This window comes from Pangasianodon hypophthalmus, chromosome 13 (genome assembly GCF_027358585.1).
Source record: "Pangasianodon hypophthalmus isolate fPanHyp1 chromosome 13, fPanHyp1.pri, whole genome shotgun sequence".
Taxonomy (NCBI): Eukaryota; Metazoa; Chordata; class Actinopteri; order Siluriformes; family Pangasiidae; genus Pangasianodon; species Pangasianodon hypophthalmus.
In genome coordinates this window covers 24,175,356-24,199,105 of record NC_069722.1, presented here as the reverse complement: position 1 = coordinate 24,199,105, position 23,750 = coordinate 24,175,356, and the positions used below count along the sequence as shown (strand labels likewise).

At 37.7% G+C, this 23,750-nt stretch overlaps 1 protein-coding gene across 2 annotated transcripts; it reads left to right on the top strand.

Annotated features, from left to right (window-relative positions):
- The first annotated feature begins 1,500 nt into the window (after positions 1-1,500).
- clcn7 (chloride channel 7) lies at positions 1,501-21,249 on the top strand. 2 transcript variants are annotated; one of them, XM_026947090.3, is made up of 25 exons: positions 1,501-1,749; positions 2,272-2,349; positions 5,007-5,072; positions 5,702-5,767; positions 5,856-5,988; positions 6,912-7,021; positions 8,335-8,415; positions 9,588-9,650; positions 10,009-10,092; positions 10,193-10,286; positions 11,388-11,452; positions 12,040-12,156; positions 12,665-12,719; positions 12,822-12,882; positions 12,974-13,115; positions 13,277-13,370; positions 13,866-14,041; positions 14,939-14,990; positions 15,127-15,254; positions 15,374-15,459; positions 16,889-17,021; positions 17,160-17,219; positions 17,733-17,909; positions 18,014-18,094; positions 19,919-21,249. In XM_026947090.3, the coding sequence occupies exons 1-25, from the start codon at positions 1,660-1,662 to the stop codon at positions 20,003-20,005; spliced, it is 2,379 nt and encodes a 792-aa protein (XP_026802891.2). In that variant the 5' UTR covers positions 1,501-1,659; the 3' UTR covers positions 20,006-21,249. The 2 variants fall into 2 exon arrangements, with proteins under 2 accessions (XP_026802891.2, XP_026802890.2); XM_026947089.3 differs by having other exon boundaries at positions 5,004-5,072.
- Positions 21,250-23,750: the final 2,501 nt, after the last annotated feature.

Sequence of the window (23,750 nt, the reverse complement as noted above, 5' to 3'; positions counted from 1 at the left end):
TCAGGTCACACGGCTGCACATTACTCTACACCCAGCTCTGCATTCGCTGCAACCTGCGTATCTAAAGCATGCACTGGAGAAAGATTTCTGCATTTAATGTCTCCAAGAAGAATGGAAAACAGGTCATGTGCAGATGCAGCCACCACATCAGGTCCAAATAACCTTTAAAGCATGTGCAGTTTATAGTTTTATATTTTATACCCATTTTAAAGTAAACCAAAAAAAGATTACACTGGGATTGGTTGGTGATAATCCCAACTATCCATACTGCATAAGTAAGGAGGTTGACACTCTTTGCCATGCTGTTATAGGAAAAAAAATCAACAACAGTTTGTTGTGAAGAAGCAGAGTTACTCTTCCCACCCTAAAGTTGATTATTTTTCCAATAACAGCAAGTGTTTTATTCCTCTTATTCCACAGCAATTTGCCAACATTTACAATTTTGCTAGCTGCATTTAATGTTGTGGAACGTCAGCGAAACAAGTTAGTTTCTGTTCTCACTTACGTTATAGCAGCTATAAATATATATCATATATCTTTTTACTCTCTCTCTTGAAGTTAGTATGACAACAAATTGGCCCTATGTATGAATGAGTGCATGACTGTGTGTGTGAATGATGTCCTGCGATGGACTGGCGTATTTCCGTATATTTCACACCCAGTGTTCCCGGGAAACACTTCCTGATCCACTGCCATCCTGACCAGGATAAATCACTTATTAAAAATGAATGAATGGATGATGTAAAGAGGAAGCTACACTATATGACCAAATTTTTGTGCACACCTGACCATATGTGCTTGTTGAACATCTCAGTCCAGATTTATTCCCCTGTGTTTGCTGTTATAATGAGCTCCACTCTTCTGAGAAGCTTTCCACTAGATGTTGGAGCGTGGCTGTGGGGATTTGTGTTCATTCAGCTACAAGAGCATTAGTGAGGTCAGGCGCTGATGTTGGGATGTCGAGGAGGTCTGGGGTTCAGTCGGTGTTCCAGTTCATCCCAAAGGTGTTCAGTGGGGTTGAGGTCAGGGCTCTGTGCAGGACACTCGAGTTCTTCCGCTCCAACCTTCACACACCATGTCTTCATGGAGCTCGCTTTGTGCACAGGGGCATTGTCATGCTGGAACAGTGAAGGGAAATTGTGAAGGGAAATTGTAATGCTACAGCACACAAAGACATTTTATTTAATACTAATGGAATTTAACTTACACATAAAGGATTGGGATTTAAAAAAAAAAATGAGATACAGCATCCCCTAGCATCCAAACTCCAATCAAATCAAACAAGATGGACTCAATCAAGTGTCATTGTATATTGTATATATATAAGTGTCATTTTATATGTATACATAGTACGTTGAGTGAGTATATTACGTGTATTACACATAATATTTGATCATCCAATAGAAATATCGTGAATATGGCCGCCACGGTTGGCTGATTAGCTCTGTGTTTAAAAAACTACATTTCCCATGTGTAGTTCGCTCTTACTTCCGTGTTTCTTCTTCGTGGACTGTCTCGCGCTCTGTCACGAGACTGCGTATGATAGTTAGTCATGGAGGACGGAGCGTTCCAGGTGGTTCTTTAGCCTTAGCAGGCTCATTTTAACACCTTTAAACATATTAATAAAGTTTGACACTTTTTTTAAAAAACACCACCGACATGGCTAACAACATAGCGAAGAAGGTTTCGTGGTCTGGAGAAGGGACGCCGCTTCTGAACGGGGCAGAGGAGAGCAGATACAGCGGGCAGGTTAGCAAACAACAACAACACAAACAACAACACAAACAACAACACAAACAACAGCACAAACAACAGCTCACACTTAGCCCTGGGACAGCCAGAGACATGCTTAAATAATCATCAGGGTGAAAACAGTCTGGGTTTGGTTTGTTTTTTGCAGGCAGGTGATTTATGTCTCTGCCAGGGATGGAGACAGGGATGTAGATGTCTGCAGTTAACCTAGTTATCTTGTTGTCTAGATAGGGAGGTGACTTGACTTGGCATGCATTCATGATTTTGATCTTGTCATTTTGTGCTTAAAGCTATAAAATATCCTTAAAGACAGCAGTACTTTCATTTTTGTGAGATTGCATTAAGAGCAGATGTTTTGCAATCCTGGAATGGCACAAATCCCTGCTTCCTATTTGCACACTGGGAAAAAAAAAAATTGCAGAAGTGACTGGTCTTATTATGTAAAGCTGGGTCCTGATCAGAAAGCCAGAAGACGTGTCTCTGTCTCTGAAATGATGCATGGTTTGTTTGTTTTTATAGACATCTGGAAGCAGTATGTTTCACATAGGCAGGATGAGCACTGTGGATCTGGAGGAGGAGGCCATAACGACAGAAGAGGTAAAAAAAAAAACAAAAAAAAAACACACAATCCTTAAAGTGCGTCTGAAACTCAGACCTGACAAACTTTACGCTCTGCATTACTGCGTCAGAGTACGCTGAGATGAGTTATTAGTCAAAAATACAGTACGTCTTCTTTCCTTCCTAATAAAAACCACAATGAGCCAATCAGCGTTTGAGTCGGGAATGACTGACGATTGAACTGACATGAACTGACTCTCAGGAAGCCCCGCCCCCTTCCATGTCTCACATTAATAACATTATAGCTGGTCATCTAGACTCAAGTTTTCCACTTGAAAGATGCACAGACTGTTTTACGGCAGAGTGTGAGTGTGTGTGTGTGTGTGTGTGTGTGTACAGGGTTTTTTTGCAACCACTAGGCACTTTGCAGGAAAAAAAAAAAAAGCTACCATTCATCTGTTTTAGCTTTAATCGAGATGTTAACATTAGAAAAGATTACATCAACAGAGTGGCAGCTTATTTTTTTTCCCTCAGGTGCCTGGTGGTATCTGTAAATCCCCGTATGTACACACACTCCAGTTTCTATGGGCAAGTTTATTCATTATTCCTCTTCGTGGTTAGCTGCTCTGGCAACCAGATTGGTGTTTCAGAGCTTGCTGTATCTGTCCCTTAGAGTTATAGATACCAGTATGATAGTGCATTAAAAAAAATAGTTTTGGAGAAATTCTTATCCTTGGAGATACTTGTCTTGAGTTCATCCAGTTAAATGCACTGTAGAAAGTACATGTCCTGCCCCTGGAGTGTGTGTCTTGCTCTACAGTAGAAGCTCGTTAGCAGGAAACATGGTTCAACTGTGTGTGTGTGTGTGTTTTGGCTGTGCATCTTCCTGTGCACTTTTCCATTTTCTAACCATCCTTTGTGTAGAATAAATATTTGGAGTTCACTGATTTGGAAGAGGACGGAGTTACTACCTCAGACTGATGAAGAATTCCATCTTTATACACTGTTTGTGCTTCTCCATCAATAAGAGTCCGTAATATTATTTTATCTACCACTCAGACATGTCAGATGTGTCCCGGTGACGACCCTGAAGCTCTCCGTCACCACCGGCAACACTGACGCTCGACCTCACCTCAAACACCTACAGACTAACTCCAAAAAAACACTCGGCGTCTAAGATATCGTCCTGTTTAAAGCAGGCAGTCGTGTGTGAAGGCTGTTTCAAAAGGAAATACTTCAACATTTAAAATCAAATCATACCTCTCAATTCGTTTCATGGGGCCTTTAATAAGCTGCTTACCAAGAACGGCTCGTTTAAATGTTTCTGAAATGCATTTTACTTCTGGGTCACAGTCCAGGCTGTAATCTGTGCTGAATAAACAGTCAGACGGTCATAAAGAGCCTTTGTCTAAATATTTCTCGCTGAAGAAACTAAAGCGCTTTACTGACACACTTCAACTCTGGAGGAAAATCTGATTCAGCGTTCTAGTTTTAGAAATGGTTCCTTTACCAAAACGAGACAGTCTTATTCTTATTTCGTCTGACATACTTTTTGCTGGCATGAGTGTCGGTATGATTAGTCAGCTTCAGAATTATTGGCACCCTTGTCTAATTATAATTTTCAACCTCATATGAAATGTCTTTTTCTAAATAACAGTATTTTCTGAACAAATATTTTTTTGTGATAAAAGGGGATATTTTATCACACAAAGCCTTCAAACCCACTGTAATATCTGGAGATTTTGCAGCAAGTGTTTAAGAGAACGGGATTGCGCTCCTTGAAAGAATATTGCATTAAAATGAAACTAAACAGAGCTCCCATATATGTGAACTCAAAATACCACGTATGCAGTGTGATGTCCAGAATTATTAGCACCCTTCTGAAAATAGGCAAAAGTGCTTCTTGAAAGAATATTACATTAAAATAATACTATACAACATTCCCATATGTCTAAAATTAAAATATCACTGATGCAATGGCAACTCCGGAAAATGAGCAAAACAGAACAACACATGCAGCATGTGGGGTGCCAATAATTTTGGAAAAAAGGTCTTTACTGAAAAAAAAATTTTGTTCCCTGAAGGTATATTGCATTAAAATCAAACTTCACAGCCTTTCTATAGTATCTTTAAACACAAAATATCTCTCACATAGTGTCAACTCCAGAATTATTGGTACCCTTCATGAAAATTAGCAAAACGGTATAACTCTTACAGCTGTGAGGGGTGCCAATAATTTTGAAACAAGCATTTTTTTTACAGAACAAAATCACACTCCTTAAAAGAAGACTGCATTTAAAATAAAGCTACACATCCACTCTTTTTGCTTAAACCCTCACTCTCGTAGAATGTCAAGTCCATAATTATTGGCACCTTTCTTTAAAATGAGCAGAAAGGAATACCACATGTACAGTGAAGGGTGCCAATAATTTTGCATCAAGCGTTTTACAGAACAAAATTGCACACCTTGAAAGTATATTACATTAAAATAACACTATACAATCTTCCCATGTATTTAAACTCTTGATATCACTCATGCACCGTCAATTCCAAAATTATTGGCACCCCTCATGAAATTGAGCAACATGAAGCGTGCCAGTAATTCCAGCTCTAACTGTACGCACTATCCAGTAATGGTTAATAAATAAAAACTATCCATGTTTCTGTCATAATATTTTCTTTTTTTCTCCCAGCAGGACCCTGTGAGGCACCGACCGAGTGAGATTCCGCACAACGAGAAGCTGCTTTCGCTCAAATATGAGGTAATTTGCTTAAAATGTCCCGACCTCTGAGGACACGAGGCTGTAAGTCTAGACCTGGTGTGGAACGCTTGTAAAATCGGGAGCTTTCAGTATGACGTGACTTCAATTAAGCTGGGAAAGAATGTGCGTAGATGGTTAATAGCATCAAAAATGTTTTTTTTTTTTTTAATAAATTTAGACCTGTAAGTGTCACATAAACTAAAGAATAAAACACTCCGTGTCATGCTGTTATAGGAAAGTAATCACTAGAGCATGATGTCATCAAGCAGAGCTACTGTTCCCATCCTGAAATGGATTATTTTCCCATAACAGCATGTCCTAAAGTGTTTTATTCCTCTTACACCACAGCAATTTTCCAATAATGGCAATTTGTTTGTTCATTAAATAATCATCTGTTTATAGTTACATTTAATGTTCTTGTTCTTGTTATCAATTACATTATAGTAGCTACAAACAGTTGTTCCCGCACCAGCCTCGATGTTTCTCGATCTCTTGAAGAAATAAGTCCAAACGCATAAAAGCGTATAAGTTACAGCTTTACCTCTGACTGTTACAAACCAATCAGGCTTCGGAGCTGAACAGTGCCGTGGTCTAAGTGTTATTAACACGTGCATCGCGGTTTGTTTCAGAGTCTGGACTACGACAACAGCGAGAATCAGCTGTTTCTGGAGGAAGAAAGGCGCATGAGTCCCATGGTCAGTGACAAACCAACACAATACAAACGACTAATATTACATAATTTCATATATTTATTATGAATTCTCATGATATTTGTGTGTTCAGGGCTTTAGATGTCTGGAGATCAGTCGCTGGTTCATTTGTGGTCTCATTGGCATCCTGACGGGACTCATCGCTTGCTTCATCGACGTTGTGGTGGAGAAACTGGCTGGAGCGAAGTACAAGGTGGTCAAGGAGGGTATCCTTATTCCTACAGCATGCTCAGCAAAATAATATAATACAACATAATATAAACTTAATCAAAGCACAGTGATTGAGTGGATCATTTAAAATGCTAAAATATAATAATAAACATTATACTTATACGTCACCAACGTGCCTTGTGATTTAAAGCGGCAGTATGTAACCTTTTCTTAACAGAATAAATTAGCATTAATGAATCAGAAGCTAATGTTAGGTGAACTCTTCTGGTGATGTCCAGTATGATCACGCTCGCGTGGCGGAATCAGGATGTACATCTCAGGAAAGCCTAAAAGGGTAATTCAGAGTTTTGGGGATTTTTTTTAATTAATTACATTTTTTTTTTAGCTTGTCATGCATTATCAGTGTACTGATGGTAAAAAAATGTTTTCCTGTGAGTTGCTTGCAATAGTACATTTCTAACAGAGGGATCTCTAAAAGTTACGTACTGCCGCTCTAATGCTGTAATGTTTAAAAAAAAAAAGAACCCTAGGCAGAAAATACCTGGCAGTCAACTCTATCTATCTATCTATCTATCTATCTATCTATCATTTATTTATTTTATTTATTTATTATACGAATGAATCATTCATTCATTCTTGAAATGTGATTGTGTTCTATTGAACTTTTTTTTAAATTATACCTTGCACTGCATTTATATGTGCATTTGTATGTTTATTTTTAATAAATTGCATAAAAAAGACTTTTTTACACCCTGAAATGCTGCTGTAGAAAAAAACTTTACCTACTATATACATCCTTCAGTAAATATTTACTAGCCTCTGTTTGTGCAGTAATCTGTGAAAATGTGAAAAAATATATATATATATGTAGTCTGAGAGTCACCTTTCGGGATCTGAACTCTGAATGTCTTTGTTAAATTATTATGAATATTAATGACGTCTTCAACTAAACAACCAGACATTGAGAAATTCACCGAAGATGGAGGTCTGTCCGTCTCTCTGCTCCTGTGGGTGGTCCTCAACTCGGCCTTCGTCATGTTCGGATCCATCATCGTCGCTTTCATTGAGGTAAATGTTTGTCTGTGATTCACTTCATTTTAGTGATTCGAGTTACTCAGCTCGCTTCACTGGAATGATTCGACTCTAACTCATTGATCGGTTTTTGTTTTTGCGTCTATTTGTGCTAAAAAAAAAAAGACCAATTGTTTTACCCCTGTTTTGTTTCTTATTATTTCTTATAAAATCCAGCCCGTGTGGTGATGAGGTCAGCGTCATAAAATAATATTATTCTTATTAATTCTTTGTGTTTAATTGCATGTAAATGAACAAACACAACTTAATGAAATGTTTCACATTTTATTGCTTAATAGAACAAATGACAGGTACTATTTATTATTTATTATTATTAATTTGCTTATAAAAAAACATGTTTTTTATTCCCTGCCAAACACTTTTGAAATTGGGGTAACTTTTTTTTTTTTTCTTTTTTCTTTTGTTATTCTACTCTGACGACACCTTTCAAAATAAATAAAGACATTTATTTCTATTTTTTTTTTAATGATCCCTTGCAAAGCAATAAGTACCTCTTTCTTTCTTTCTTTCCTTCTTTCTTTCTTTTTTTTTTTTTTTTTTTATTTATTTGCTATCAGTGTATGCTGTTTTTAACCTTATGTTCTCATTATGTTCTTCTTCTTCTTCTTCTTCTTCTTCTTCTTCTTCTTCTTTTTTATGTTATTCCTTGTGAAACACTGTTCAGATTGGGGAAGTACCTGTGTTTTTTGTTTGTCTTGCAGTGTAAATGTGCTGTATTGGACCACATTTTCTTTTCGGATCGCTGTGGTTACGGTTTAAGTGCTGAAATATGCGCCATGTCAGACAGACGCAGTGAATGAATCTGCTGTGAGAAGAGTTGTGTTAATGCTGGAGGTTCATCCTGCTGTCCGTGTGGTTCAATTCAAAGATTTGTTTGTTCTCGTACTACACACGACTACTCAATTTATTTTGGTTCAAAAGTTTATGCACCCGCAGGACAAAACGAAGAAGAATGACATATTGAAGTATACAAAGCCTTTTAGTGTGTGTGGTTTCACTGCAGTTTCGTTATTACCGTGTAACAAAAAGAAAGGTCTTAATAATTTATCTCATGGTAGAAAAAAAAGCAAAATGATATCAGTTCAAACAGCTGCAATGATATTTAAATTTTCTGTAATAAGTTCTACATCCAACATTTACTTTTGTAACTTGTAGCTTATATCCTTTGAACAGGTTTTGGATCATGCTCAATCTTATGTTAGAATATTTTCTACTTATTAATCCATTCTTTTTACTTGTAGATTACGTTTGTGTTTCGTTGCGTGTGACATGGTTGTGTGTATTTTTAGCCCATCGCTGCAGGAAGCGGGATTCCACAGATCAAGTGTTACCTAAACGGAGTGAAGATGCCACGAGTCGTCCGGCTTAAGGTGATCACTTACTGTAATTAGTCGCGTCCAGAATTATTGGCACCCTTCTTAAAAATGCAGTTGGGTTTAAACACATATGGCATGCTGTATAGTTAGTTTTTAAACACTGTCCAGTTTAAAGTTTATTGGCTTTTTTTTTTTTTCCCTCATCTCTCATCATCTTCCTCACCATTGAGGGGAGCAGTAATAATCACTCATATAAAATAAAAAAAAAAAATGATGATCCTAACTTCTGAAGGGTGCCAATACTTTTGCTGTAAGTATACGAAAAAGGATAGTGAAGGGGTTTTATATCTTTGCAGCATCATATTTGGTCAAAGAAAACAATACATTTCCCAAATCTGATAACAATAAAGATTTTTTAAAAAACCTATGTATTTTTAAGAACATTTTTAAGGGTGTCAATATTTTTGCTACTATTTTAGAAGAAAGAATAAGAATGAAAAAATTTAATTCTTATGAGATCTTGAGGAAAATATACACAGTTTCTATTTGAGAGAATTTTGTTTTATCATTTATCAATTTTGTTCTTCAGGGGAGTCAATAATTTCTCGTTATGATAATTTTTTATGCGTTTCTATTTAAAGTGGAATTTCATCTTGCGTAGTGTTTATTTTGTGCCGTCATTTTTGCCCAAGAAGGGTGCCAATATTTTTACCTTCCCATGATGATGCATGGTTGAAGGGATTTGACCTGTTTGCAGCCTTGTTTTTGATTAAAGGAAGCGATAACGTTTCTGGATGCTGATAGCCATTTAAAACATGATGTATTTTAAAGACTGTCAATAATTTTGCCACATAAGTTTTAAGGGAAGATAATACTATAAAAAAATAAAGTTCTTTTAAGAATCAATTTTAGTTTGAGGAAAGATAAGTAGTTTTTGTTTGAGTGAAAGTTTTTTTAATATGTGTAAGGTTTATTTTATACAGTCAGAAATGTTTGTGGTTCTCTTAAAGGGTGCCAATATTTTTTTTGCAAGAAGTAAACAAAGAGGGCCCAAAAGAAAAATCTAATTTCTTCCTCTAAATAAGAGGAAGACATAGATTTGAGTTTCAGATATTGCATTATGTTGGTCTCTGTGTGTTTTGCAAACGATAAACAGGAATTGGTTGGTCATGTCAGCCATTTGTGTGTGTGTGTGCGTGTGTGTGTGTGTGTGCGTGTGTTTGCAGACTCTGGTGGTGAAAGTGTGTGGTGTGATCTGCTCAGTGGTTGGAGGCCTTGCTGTGGGGAAGGTAAGACAAAAAGCAGGTCACAGTTCCTCTGCAAATGAAAATATAACATTGTGTTTGGATTATTTTTCTATATTCTATATAAAGTATATAAATGAAAACGATCATAAAAATTGTCATTATTTGCTTCTCGTGATCTAATACAGTTTGTTTTTCATCCTGTGATGTTATCAAAATGTTATCCCAGGCCACGACTGTAGCTCGGTCTCATGATCTTGCTCACAAGTGGCACTGATGTCCTGCCAGCTGGACCGTGCCCTTTCACTTCCCAGATTAAAGACTGGAAAATATCTGCAAATATTGTGACAGTTGCATGGGAATGCCAGAGAAGTTATTTTCCCGGTCTTATTTTTCCCACCAGGAAGGGCCGATGATCCACTCGGGAGCCGTCGTGGCAGCCGGAGTGTCCCAGGGCAGGAGCACTTCCCTGAAAAAAGACTTCAAGGTAAAAACGCAATGCGTGATCCCAACTTTTTGGGTTGATCTATAATATTCAGACGTCGGCCATATTGCTTATGATGTCATAATTGTCTGACTGCGTGCAGATCTTCGAGTATTTCCGCAGAGACACGGAGAAAAGGGATTTTGTCTCCGCCGGAGCTGCTGCTGGAGTTTCCGCTGCCTTTGGAGCTCCTGTTGGTGAGACGCCTACGCACTTTGCGTCTCATTTACCAAACTGGAAACAAAGAAATTTTTTCGTAAATTGTTCACAGGAGCATTTACACAAGAAATGTAATATTTATGAAACGCCGGTTAGTTTGGAAAAAAACTTTGGTATTCTACATTTCCCTTCTGAGTTTGTGTAAATTTACATATAAGGACACTCACTAATGTCAACCTCGGTTGATCAGATTCAAATTGTAGAAACTGCAGAAATTGTAGAAATCGTAGTGGCGATGAGTTTCTGCGATGTTATATTGCGCTGTCTAGGTTAAATTGCTTATTTATTTCAATTACGCACAAAAATTTAATGAAAATTTTGTAAAACTTAGATTTGTCGGTTCATGTGAATGAGTTGAAAGAAAAAAAAAAAAAATCCATAATTTAAGACAAATAAGACTAGCCGTTCAATTTGGGCAAAAATAATGGCACCCTATAAAAGGAGGAAGAGTTAGTGTGTGTCTGCAGTAGCTGACACACTGCAATGGCTGAGCTGCATTACTGGAAGATTTAGCACATGTCGTGCTTAGGGGATTTCACCTTTTAGTTGTCATTTTGTTATTTCTAGCTGCTTGCCTTTTATGGTGTTTTGTGGGCGTGGCTAAATGTGAATCAGCTGTGCCATGAATTTTTTTGGTCATTTACGGCTGATTGCCATTTTTCAACATACAAGAAAATCAGCCAGACTTTTATAAATCTGGTGGGGATTTTCAGTTCAGTTCGCCAACGAAAACATTTACACACAACTTTCATTTGCTAAATGAGGCTCTTTGTTTGTAAGAACAGGAAGTAGTATCCATGATTGAGCAGGTTGATAAGCACACTGTCCTAAACGTCTTCTGTGATATATGACTATGTTTTCCTCTCAGATAGATGAGAAAGAGAGAGATCTTATGACGTCTTTAACAAAGATAACTTACAGACGATGTTAGCAGTCTGAATCTGCATCACTCCATAGACTTACACTGGCTTACAGTAGAATCTGGATCTTCCGATATGGCGCAGCAGCAGCAGTAAATGCGATATCAGCTGGTTCCTTATATCTCTGGTCCACATGTTCTGTCCTCCTCTTTCGTACAGGTGGAGTTCTGTTCAGTTTAGAGGAAGGAGCATCGTTCTGGAATCAGATGCTCACCTGGAGGATTGTGAGTGATGTGCTGCTCATTTACGATTAATAATGTAGTTTGGAATTGTGTTTATAATTTCAGTAAGTCTTCTGTACTGTATTCTGTATACCGTCTAGTGATTATCCACGTAAACCTGCTGAACTTGTAAACACACCAGATGCATTTGAAACAGATTTAAATCCAATCAACACTCAAACCACTTTAAATGAATATTAAGCACCAGTTATACCAGACAAGTGTAACTCCATCTGCACACTGGACAGCAGCTGTCATCTTTAGCATAGATCATAGACCTTGAAGAGAGGAACAACACAGTGTCAGGCTTTATGATCTGATTTGCATTTTACAGAAATCAGATTTCTATCCACTTAACCAGTGACACATTTAACTAAGTATGGTTAATATCTTATCATGATCCAATCCAGATACAGGATGCATGCAATGGCCAGGTATAAAAGAGGTTTTAATATGCTGACCCTATGACTTGCATGGAAAAGACATGTAAAAGTCATATGATTTAAAGTGTCAGATTTTCAGTATTGACAGAGTAGACCAACAGTGGGGATATTTTCACATTCTTAATTTTCTTTTCTTTTTTAAACTAGTTCTTTGCATCAATGATCTCCACCTTCACCTTGAACTTCTTCATGAGTATCCAAAAGGGGGAACTGGGGGAGCTCTCTAACCCTGGTCTCATCAACTTTGGCACGTTTGCCTCGGAAGTAAGTTTTCAAATAACTCTAACAGCTAACAACTCAAATAACTCACATAACAAATAACTCTCATAATTCAAATAACTGTAATAACTCTAACAAATCAAATGACTCACATAACTAACAACTTGTATAATTCAGATAACTAACAACTCAAATAACTCTAAAAATAACAACTCAAATAACTCTAATAACTCAACTCAGACACCTGGAAAAATATATCTAATAACTAATAACTCTTATAGCTCTAAAACTCATATATTTCTAACACATCAATTAACACAAACAACTTGATTTATTCTAATAACTCAAAGAACTCTAAAAACTCTAACTCAAATAATGGTAATGCCTTTGTTTTTTTTTTTCTTTTACATTTGTTAGGTTAAGTCGTTGCTTGCAGATCTGAGAGTGTACATCAGTTTCATCCAGTTTAGGAGAAAATTGTGAACTTATTAAACAGTGCCAGTAATCATTGTTGTTTTGTGGTGTACTTTTTCTTTTTTTTTTTTTTTTGCAGAGTGTGCAGTATAATCTCTATGAGATTCCTCTATTCATATTAATGGGAGCCATTGGTAAGCTAAAGCTGTCCTAATGTGTATTTAATAATGCTATGATTATTTAAAAAAGTGTGAACACTGATAGATTTTTCCACTTTCTCCACCTTCTCTCGTCAGGTGGTTTACTGGGAGCACTGTTCAACGTCCTCAATTACTGGCTGACAATATTCCGAATCAGGTAAAGCCTCAGGTAAAGACATCACAGGCTAGAGATGTCAAAATTCGCTCAGACGTTCACTTATGAGCCATAACCGGTCGGTGTTTGTCAGGTACGTGCACCGGCGGTACCTGCAGGTGATGGAGGCCATGCTGGTTGCTGCCGTTTCGGCCTCCGTGTCCTTCACCATGATTTATTTCTCCACCGACTGCCAGCCGCTGAAGAAGGAGTCATTAGAGGAATATCCTCTACAGGTGGATATATTATTTCAGATTTTTTTTTTTTAAAGACTTATGCAAATACTGTTTTAATGGTGGTGCGAGACTAGAAGCTAGTTTAGAGACTAGAGACTAGTTTAATTTTAGTGAAAATACAGAGCACAGTTCACAGTTAAGGGAATGTCTTTGCGTTTTAGCTCTTTTGTGCTGATGGAGAATATAACGCAATGGCAACGACGTTCTTCAACACACCTGAGAGGAGTGTGATGAGTCTGTTTCATAGTCCACCAGGTGAGTGTGTGTGTGTGTGTGTGTGTGTTTCATTGCTCCTAGCGTAATGGAGATAAGCGTAAACTCCTCTGCCATGAAAACCTCAAGTTACAGCTTTACTTCTGACACTGGAGACTCCTTCCATAAATGTTAAATAAATGTCTCCTTTACGTCCGCCACACCCTGTGAATGAGCTGTTGCCATAGAAACAGTAATGTTTTTCAATAAAGAACGAGTGCATTAATATGAATCTGTGATGTGCAGCTGCACTACTGTCAGAGCTGCTGTTATAGAAAATCATTATCAGTTGGTACAGTCCAAGAAAACCATTTGTATTCCATTTAAACATTCTCACTGAAAGCAGCAATGCAAGAAGTATTGAAACATTGTTCTGTTTTTATGCATGTGACGTCTGTCCAGGGTTATTGACGTTAGGTGTCTTGATTTGTTATGGTGTAATAATTCTGCTTCTCTGTCACTATTTTTAATTTGTTTTTTTCCTCCTCCTCCTCACAGGCACTTATAACCTGCTGACTCTGGGACTCTTCACCCTGACCTACTTCCTCCTGGCGTGCTGGACTTACGGCCTGACAGTGTCAGCGGGGGTCTTCATCCCCTCGCTGCTCATTGGGGCGGCGTGGGGGCGACTCTTCGGCATCGTGCTGACCTTAATATCCCCCAATAAAATTTCAGTGAGTTTAAACACTACATAAAGAGCCAAACAGAGCCCACATTAAGGCATCTACCACTGACCTTTTTTAATGATAAAATATGAGTTTGAGTATGATTTTGTGTTGGAAATGTTCCTTTTATATGGAAAGTATATCATGCTTCATGTTCTAGAAGAAAAAATTTAACATCTTGACTGATGTTTTTTGTCAGATCAGTTTGTTGTGTTGAAATAAAATAATGTGAGAAAAACTGACTATAATCAGTGTAATAATAAGTGTACTAATGCACGGCGAGTCTTATTGGTCATATTATATGTTTATATTAATGAGCTCATTCTGATCTGTCATCGTTCCTATAGTAAAAGCTCATTCACAGGGACTTGTACAGCAGATGCTCCACTTAACCAGATTAAACAATGTGTGTAATTGTTTGAGGTTTTCTATGAGGAGACATTTATTTAATGTTTATGAAAGGAGTCTCCAGTGTCAGCGCCTCGTAACAGATAGAGTAGTTTACGCTTTGTGGTTTCTTGGTAATCTGACAAGCTATGGTTTGTCTTTTTTTGTCTTATTAGCTTATTAATAAAAGAGGCCAGAAAGAGAACGACTGTATATAGCTGCTGTAGCGTAAATGACAACAGGAACTAATTTGTTTCGTGGATATTCCACACCTTTAAATGTAACTATAAAGGGATAAAAAGTATGACGTGACGAATGGTTGACAGATCATTGGGTTATAAGTGGAATGAAACACTTCATGATGTCCTGAATTCGTCTCTGTTCTGTGCTTTTTAATCATGTTATTTAATGCTCCGTTTTTTCCTTCTAAGCAGATCCTCTTTTGTGTGTAAGATCGTGTGACTTCACTGTAAGATCAGCTGAGTCTTGTTGAGTGATTGTAGTCTGTTGTTTGTTAAGATTTGGGCAGATCCGGGGAAGTACGCCCTAATGGGAGCTGCAGCGCAACTCGGTGAGTCAGAGGTGATTTGGTGACATGTCTGACATTCATGACCGCTTCCTTGTGCTAAGCTTCCTTGTGCCATCTTACTGCTTTACAGTAAGGCATGAGTGTGTGAGATGAAAGCTTTTTTCATGTGGTTTTGCAGGAGGCATCGTCAGAATGACCCTGAGCCTCACGGTCATCTTGGTGGAAGCTACCGGAAACGTGACCTACGGCCTGCCCATCATGCTGGTGCTGATGACGGCCAAGATCGTGGGGGATTACTTCATAGAAGTGCGTATTGTTAATTATGTCCTTCACGCACAGTTTGACTGTCATTTCAAATCCGAACTTTGGTTTCTTGTAGTCCAAATGTGTGTATTTGCATATTGTTGTGGTTTTATCATTCACAGGGCCTTTACGACATCCACATTAGGCTGCAGAGTGTTCCTTTCCTCCACTGGGAAGCCCCTGCTACTTCTCACTGGCTGACCGCCAGGTAATGTACATTTTTACCCTCACTAAACCAGACTGTTTTGACGATCTGACCAGGAAAAACAAGTTTGCTTTTATATCTTCCTGTAATGCAAAATGCTATGTGCTTACATCATGCCACATAACTTCAGGTCCTCTTGGTCATACATTTACTGATTAATTCGCTTGAAAGTCACATGAGGATGAGACGCATTCCAAAGATGTTATCTCTTTGTGCACCTGGGATGGTACTGAGTGAAAGTTCATTTTAATATTACTTTGATATCTAATATAACCATAGTACATTGTGTTTCCTGTGTAAAACCTGTGTATGTAGTATTCCGTACACTTCAGTATTCCATACGCTTCAGTATTCCAAGCACAGTATTCTGAACATCAGTGTATTCTGAATATGCTCTACATTTAATGCATTCCTTACACTTCAGTATTCTGTATATATGAGTATTTCCTGTACTTGAGTATTCCGTACACTTGAGTATTCCCTACGCATCAGTGTTCTTTACATGAGTATTCCGTACACTTGAATATTCCGAGCACTTAAGTATTCCGTACACTTCAGTATTCCCTACACGTCAGCGTTCTTTACTTGAGTATTCCGTACACTTGAGTATTCCGTACACTTCAGTATTCCCTACACATCAGTGTTCTTTACATGAGTATTCCGTACACTTCAGTATTCCCTACACGTCAGTGTTCTTTACTTGAGTATTCCGTACACTTGAGTATTCCCTACACTTCAGTATTCCAAGCACAGTATTCTGAACATCAGTGTATTCTGAATATGCTCTACATTTAATGCATTCCTTACACTTCAGTATTCTGTACATTTGAGTACTTCGTACACTTCAGTATTCCGTATATATGAGTATTTCCTGTACTTGAGTATTCCGTACACTTGAGTATTCCCTACGCATCAGTGTTCTTTACATGAGTATTCCGTACACTTGAATATTCCGAGCACTTAAGTATTCCGTACACTTCAGTATTCCCTACACGTCAGCGTTCTTTACTTGAGTATTCCGTACACTTGAGTATTCCGTACACTTCAGTATTCCCTACACATCAGTGTTCTTTACATGAGTATTCCGTACACTTCAGTATTCCCTACACATCAGTGTTCTTTACATGAGTATTCCGTACACTTCAGTATTCCCTACACATCAGTGGTCTTTACTTGAGTATTCCGTACATTTGAGAATTCGTTAGACTTGAGTATTCATTACACTTTAGCGTTCTGTAAACTCCATTGTGCTGTACACTTCAGTGGTTCGTGTCGGAGAAGCGTTTTTAAGTTTTTCTGGCTGTAGTGTTGGTTCTTGGTATCAGGTCATTGTGTTACTGTACTTGGTAATGTATCAAAGTCAAAACGATAACGTAATACAGATACAATAAACATTACTGATGACGTTTTCCCGTTCTCTTCTCTCCAATAGAGAAGTCATGAGCTCTCCAGTCACGTGCTTTAAGAGAGTGGAGAAGGTTGGCACCATAGTGGACGTCCTCAGCGCCACGTCCACCAATCACAACGGTTTCCCCGTAATCATGCAGTCTGACAGGGATGATGAGGTACGTACCATTTCCTGTGTTTACTCAGGATCAGCTGGAGATGGCAAACTGACTTTGCTCTATGTTTGGCCACTTTGGATTGCTGTAATGCGTCCGTCTGGAGCAGGAGTGATGTGTATTTTCTGTTTGTTTGTGCAGCCTGGGAAGCTCTGCGGCCTCATCCTGCGCTCTCAGCTCATCGTCCTGCTCAAACACAAGGTCAACATGGCTGTTCAACACACTTCCATGCCACTTTGTTGTATATAATCTCAATAAAATCACAGATATATTTAATATATTTATATAAGCCTGCAGTTTGAAGCTGCACTACTGTCAGAGCTGCTGTTCTAGAAAATTCCTCAACACCTTCTGACCAATCAGAATCCAGAATTCGGCAGCGCTGTGGGGTAAATGGAGCACTCGTACTAAAAATAGGTTCAGAATAAATTTATTTGAGGTCTGGATATTGTAAAACCCTTGTAACCCTCCATTTTTCTCACTAGTCGTCTGTGTGTGTGTGTGTGTGTGAGTGTGATACATAATACTCATGAGAATAAGGATTTTGAGAACATTTGATAAACGATTTAAAAAAAAAAAATAAAGAAAAAGAGCTTAAAGATTTACTTTTGGTTATTGACTTTAAGGTATGGAGGAGGCGTAGCATTATTTAGTAATACAAAATCAGTGGAATGACCTGTGTGTGTGTGTGTGTGTGTGTGTGTGTGTGTGTAGGTGTTTGTGGAGAGGGCACGCTCTCGACTTTACCAGCGCAGAATGCAGCTAAAGGACTTCAGGGACGCGTATCCCCGTTTCCCCCCCATCCAGTCCATCCATGTCTCCCAGGATGAGAGAGAGTGCATGATGGACCTGACGGAGTTTATGAACCCCACCCCCTACACCGTACCTGAGGTCTGCTCTCTTTAGTGCTTTAGTCTTTAGTACTTTCACTATCAGCAGCGTAGCCATTTCTGTTTTAAATAAGATCACGCTGAGTGTGTATTTATTTATTGCAGGAAACATCCCTCCCTCGTGTGTTTAAGTTATTCCGGGCGTTGGGGCTCAGGCACCTGGTGGTGGTTGATGATGTGAACAGGGTAAGGAACGAGCACGCTAGTTTATAAAAATGTTGAAGTGCTATGATGGAATGCTGTTTTATTTTTTGTTGTTTTTTTTCTCCAAATCTACTGATTATTATAAGTTGCCACAAAAACAGCTCCTTCAGGATCAGTGAAGTTTTATCTTCTATCATCATTTTGCAGTTTTCCTCATAAATAATTGTTAATTCTTTGTAATTTTGTTAATTTTTTATTTTAATTTAAAATTATACTGATGACTAGATAATTTAATGTTTATTATAAATCATTATAATTAAATAATTAGAATTATAAACAGATAGAAACACCTAGAAAAACCTAAAGTATGAAAATGATGGCAATTACGGCCAAATTAATAAAAGAATCAGTTGTAATTAAACATACATTAATCTCAGCGTTAGATTTGTTGTTTTTAGCCTTTAACATTGAAAAATATTGAGGACACCCGAGTTGGATAAGAACACACTTCTTATCCAAAACCTTTGTGTAAATCATGTATATTCTTACTCGTTTATTCATTAACAACCTGCACAAACTGAACAAAAAATAAAATCATAAATACATACACTAATGATACACAGTTGCTCAGAATATCAATCTTACAGGTGTTCTGTATAATTCTAATTATATATTAATTTGTGCTCATTTTCATGATGGGTGCCAATTATTCTAGACAGCATTGTATCTGCAAGCTGTGTACCAGATGTTACTCATAATTAGCACACAGTTAAGCACTGGGTACACACCATACTGTAAACCAAGCATAATTATAATTGCAAATAATTATAATGAAGTAAGTGTTCACAGCCAGAAAATCTACACACAGTATGAAGGAAAGTAGGACAGATTTATTTTTCCTTTCCTTTCCTTTCTCAAAAACCTCAGAGCCTTCAATTTGACAACGTATTTCTGCAGATTGAACCGAGCACTTGAAAGATACTGTAACAAAACTGTAAATGTATGAAAAGATACGGAAGTTTTGTGGACACGAACCATCACGGCTTCTGCCTGTCACGGCTTGTTACGGCCAGTCACACGCATTTACATCAGTTATTTAGCTGAAAGCAGTGCATTTAGAAAATGAGCTGTTTTTCCAGAGGTGGTAACTTTTACAGTTTAAACACAGCATTTATTAATTTTTTTGCTACAGCGATTTTCTGCGTTTTCAGCTAGTCAGAGAAATAAAATTCACTTGGCGAAAAAAAACAAACAAAAACATTTAACCAAAGGGGAAAGGGCGTGGGATGTGAAAGACACACATTTGCTTCTGGTAGCGCTTACTTTCACTTTATGCTGGCGTGAACTCTGAAAAGTTAACTTTATGTTAACTTTGAACGTTGATTTGTGAAACTCAGTTTCGTGAGCCAATAGGAACCAAGAGGGCGGGGCTGTGGTCTCTGGTCAGTAAAGGCACAGGTTTATGCTGTTAGCATAGTACTACTGACATATGCTAGTGTTTTTGTGGGCAAAATTGGTTTCTTTTTCTCTGTAATGTTCGCAAAGCTCCGGTTTTCGCAGACTTTCACAGATTTATCCTCTCTGGTCTAATTAGTGCAGTGAATACGTGATTTCTTAAAGCTGTAACTACATTTTTCTAATATGACAAGCTGTGGGGTTTTTTTGGTCTTATTAACTTCAAGAGAGAAAAAAAAGAGATTGGGGAGGCAATGACTTTACAGCTGCTATAATATAAGTGATAACAGGAAATAATTTGTTTTATGGAAATTCCACAACATTAAATGTAGCTATAAATGGATAAAAAGTATGACATGTTCTTTAATAAATAAAGATTGTAACTGTTGGCAAATTGTATTTGTGTTAAAGGTCATGGGTCTGGTGACCAGGAAAGATTTGGCGCGTTACCACCTGGGCAAACACGGCCTGGAGGAGCTGGACCTGGCTCATCCGTGACCTTCACCTTCTCTCAGGCGTTACTGGTGGAGAAGCAGCTCCATCACGTCGACTGGTTCTCAGCAGTCACGGTACAAAAACTCCAAACAGCGCAGACAGACTTGGAACAATCTCAGATGTGACAAGCCGAGAAAAATCATCATGTGCTTCGGTATTTGATGAAGCAGATCGGCACATTGTCACGTCTCCTTGGTGTATCTTCATCTTTCACATCATTAAGCGCTCAAACTAAGGGCTCAGGTTGAATTGTGAAATATACTTGCCTGTACGTTTACCAGAAAAGCACATACGTTCAGTTTACCTTTAGTCATGTCTTTATTTATTGCATTCTTTTCGGGTTTTGCTGATATCTTGTAGGCCACGTCCCAAGCTGCGTGCTACCATACTATGCAGGATGTTAAATTTCTTTTATATGTAGAGATATGTATTTAGACATGATGGTAGTGTGCCGTTTAATGGACGTAGCCACATTGTTGTGTTTTATGTCTTTCTTTAATTTCAATGTGCCTTCTAGGTTGATACATGACGTGGATCTTCGTTAAAGGTTCAGATTCTGGTGGCTCTCAAATGGCCTTAAAATTTATTAGATGTCAAATCGCTGCTTTTTTTTTTTTTTTTTAATGAAGCTGTGGATTAAATTGTCAGTCATTTTCAGCATCAGTGTAGTTGATAGCTACTGTAGTATAAATCCTTTCTGTTCATTAGGAAGCATCACAAGTTAAAAAATTCGCGTTCATTCCGGCCCGTCCTGTGCCAATCGAAAGACACATTATTTTTCCTTAAATAAGGTACAATGTTAGTTATTAATTCCACTCGTTCTTAACAGCTATTTTGCACATGGAAATTTCAGAGTAAATGTTGCGGCCTGATTTTTAAATTTAATTTTTTTGAACGTTTGCACTAAAATAAATAAATGAACACGAGTGAATCTGCCACTTTGAGGTCTTTGATGTACCATGAAAATTTGATCTTGATATTGAACAGATGTATTTCAAACAGTGTTGAATTCTAGACCTGTCTTTAAAATATACTTTATTATTATTATTATTATTATTTTCATCCATTGACATAAATATGACTAGCAGTGCATCATCATTTCCATTCTGTATAACAAACCAAAGGACAATTAATACAATTTTCATCATGCACGGCTTGTGTTTTAAACATAATTACATTTCCTTGGTTTATTGACAAGTTTTTACAGTGTTTAAATATATTTGTGGACTAATAAACGTTCAAAATCATTTCTTGTGTAATTTCTTGCTGTTCCCCGTTATTAGGTAGCATTAAATAATTAACGTTATACCTGTTGTGTTCTAGATCGTTGATTAATTTTCTATAACAGCAGCTCTGATAGTATTGCAGCTGCGACTAGTAACAGTTCGTTCACAGGGACTTGCACAGCGGAGATGTTAAAAGTTGGAATTTTGAAAAGCCTTTAAGAAGGAGTCTCCAGTTTCAGCACTTTGTAACAGTCAGAGGTAAAGCTGTAACTTCTGACAGCTTCAGGACAGACGAGTTTACGCTTTGCAGTTTCTCAGTAATATAACAAGCTGCGTTTATTGTCTTATTAACTTCAAGAGAGAGAGAAAAAGAGGCTGGTGAAGAAAAGTAAGACTGAAAAGCATGACCTGTGATTCTTTAATAAATAAAAAGCCGTAATCAAAGGCAAATTGCTGTGGTATCAGAGGAATAAAACACTTTGTGGTGGTGACTCTACCGCTGCATCATCATACCATCCCATTGTTGGTTAATTTCCTATAACAGCATGACACTGAGTGTTTTATTCCTTACATAATGGCTTGACATTATAGATACAGACTTTCACCATCACACAGGGAGGTAAAAATGGAATGACCCACTTTCATGACCCACAAACGCTTTTTTTTCCTGTTATAATACTGAGAGAAGGATGAGACTGACCTCAAAACATGTCTTTTACACACACACATATATACACGACCAAAAATATGACTTTATAAAGATATTTCGCCTGTTTAATGAGTTTTATTTTACAGAAACATGAATAAAAATAGCTCACGCGACGTTCTCTGTAACCATAACAATGCTAATCGCGCTTAGCATAATTAGGCTAATTAGTTAGCATAATCTATTTACATTTATTAACAAAGATTAGCTTTGTTTTTGCGTGTGTTATGAGTTGAAATATCTTTCTATATCTACAGGAAACTCTTCTGAGGATGTAAGCACTGTTACTGACGGATTCCAGAAGTATATTTTATGTAAATACACTTAGGTTTTGCCTCATGTAGCCTATGGCTACAACACAGGAGCTGTATTATTTTCAGTAACTCGAAAGAGAAGAGTAAGTTTTTCCAAAGAAGAACAATTTTAAAGAGAAATGTGTCTGGAAAATATAGCTTAATATTAATTTATAGAGCACTTTATTTATTTCAGATAAAAACCTAATGAAAGCCGTCTGTTTTTATTTCACTTTTTCACAGAAGAGAGTGAAACACAAATCTTCCAGAAGTTTCTCTAAGATGGAGGACAAAAGGAAACAATGTTCCTGAAGCAGTTTGAAAGGTGAAACCAAGCAGACAACATGGACAATTTGAAACTTTAAAGCCTGTGTGAGAACGGGCTTTTATTAAGGTATTAAGATCAGATTTGGGTGTATATGGAGAATTTGAGATCAGATTTTTGAGACACTTTGAGACTTTTGATAATGTGACCACTAGATGGCAGCAGCACAGCAAGCACCTGTTCAGATACCTGCTCTTCAACACAGCACAGGACTTTGAGCAGGATTAAAAGCTGATAGGTAGGTAGATAGATAGATAGATAGCTCTCACTCTCTCACTCACTCTCTCTTTTTCACTCATTCACTCACTTTCACTCATGCACTCTCTCCCTCTCACACACAGTCACTCACTCTCTTTCACTCACTCACTCACTTTCACTCACACACTCACTCTTTCACTCACTCACTTTCACACTCATTCACTCACTCACTCTCTGTAAGCTGTTTATCCTGGTCAGGGTTGTGGAGGATCCGGAGGCTCTCCCAGGAACGCTGTGCATGAGGCGGAAATACACCTTGGATGGGACGCCAGTTCATGCAAACACACAAACACATTCACACCTAGGGGCAATTTATCATAGCCAATCCACCTACTGGCATGTTTTTGGGAGGTAGGAGGGAACCTGAGCACCCAGAGGAAACCCCACACAAACACAGACCAGAACCTGAGCTCAGGATCGAACCCGGGACCCTGGAGCTGTGAGGCAGGAACGCTCCCCGCTGTGTCACTGCATAGATAAACCTGTGCATTTTATATGATCATGGCTGAATCAGTGGTGTTTTCTCTATGCTACTGGATGACTGATTCCATGGGACTGTGATTAATTATAATTCATTAATCATTTTATTTGTGGTGAAATTGTAAAGTAAGTGAGTGAGCAATAGTAATATTATTAATATTATTATTATTAATTAACCAAATTACAAATATTGTATTAGTAGGTGTTTGGATTCGAGGAGGTTAGAGTGGAATATGTATAATTAAAGAAAGAAAGAAAAGCATGAGATTTGCAAAAAGACAGAAAATGAAAATCAAATCAAATAAAAATAAATAAAAACACAAAACAAGTAACACATGAGATTAGCAAAAAGACAAAATGAAAATAGAAAAAAAAACCATGATGTGATTAAGATTAGAGCTGAATGTAAACCTGTCTTGCATTAAGAGTTTAATGCAGATCTGGCGCTGGGTTTTGCAAC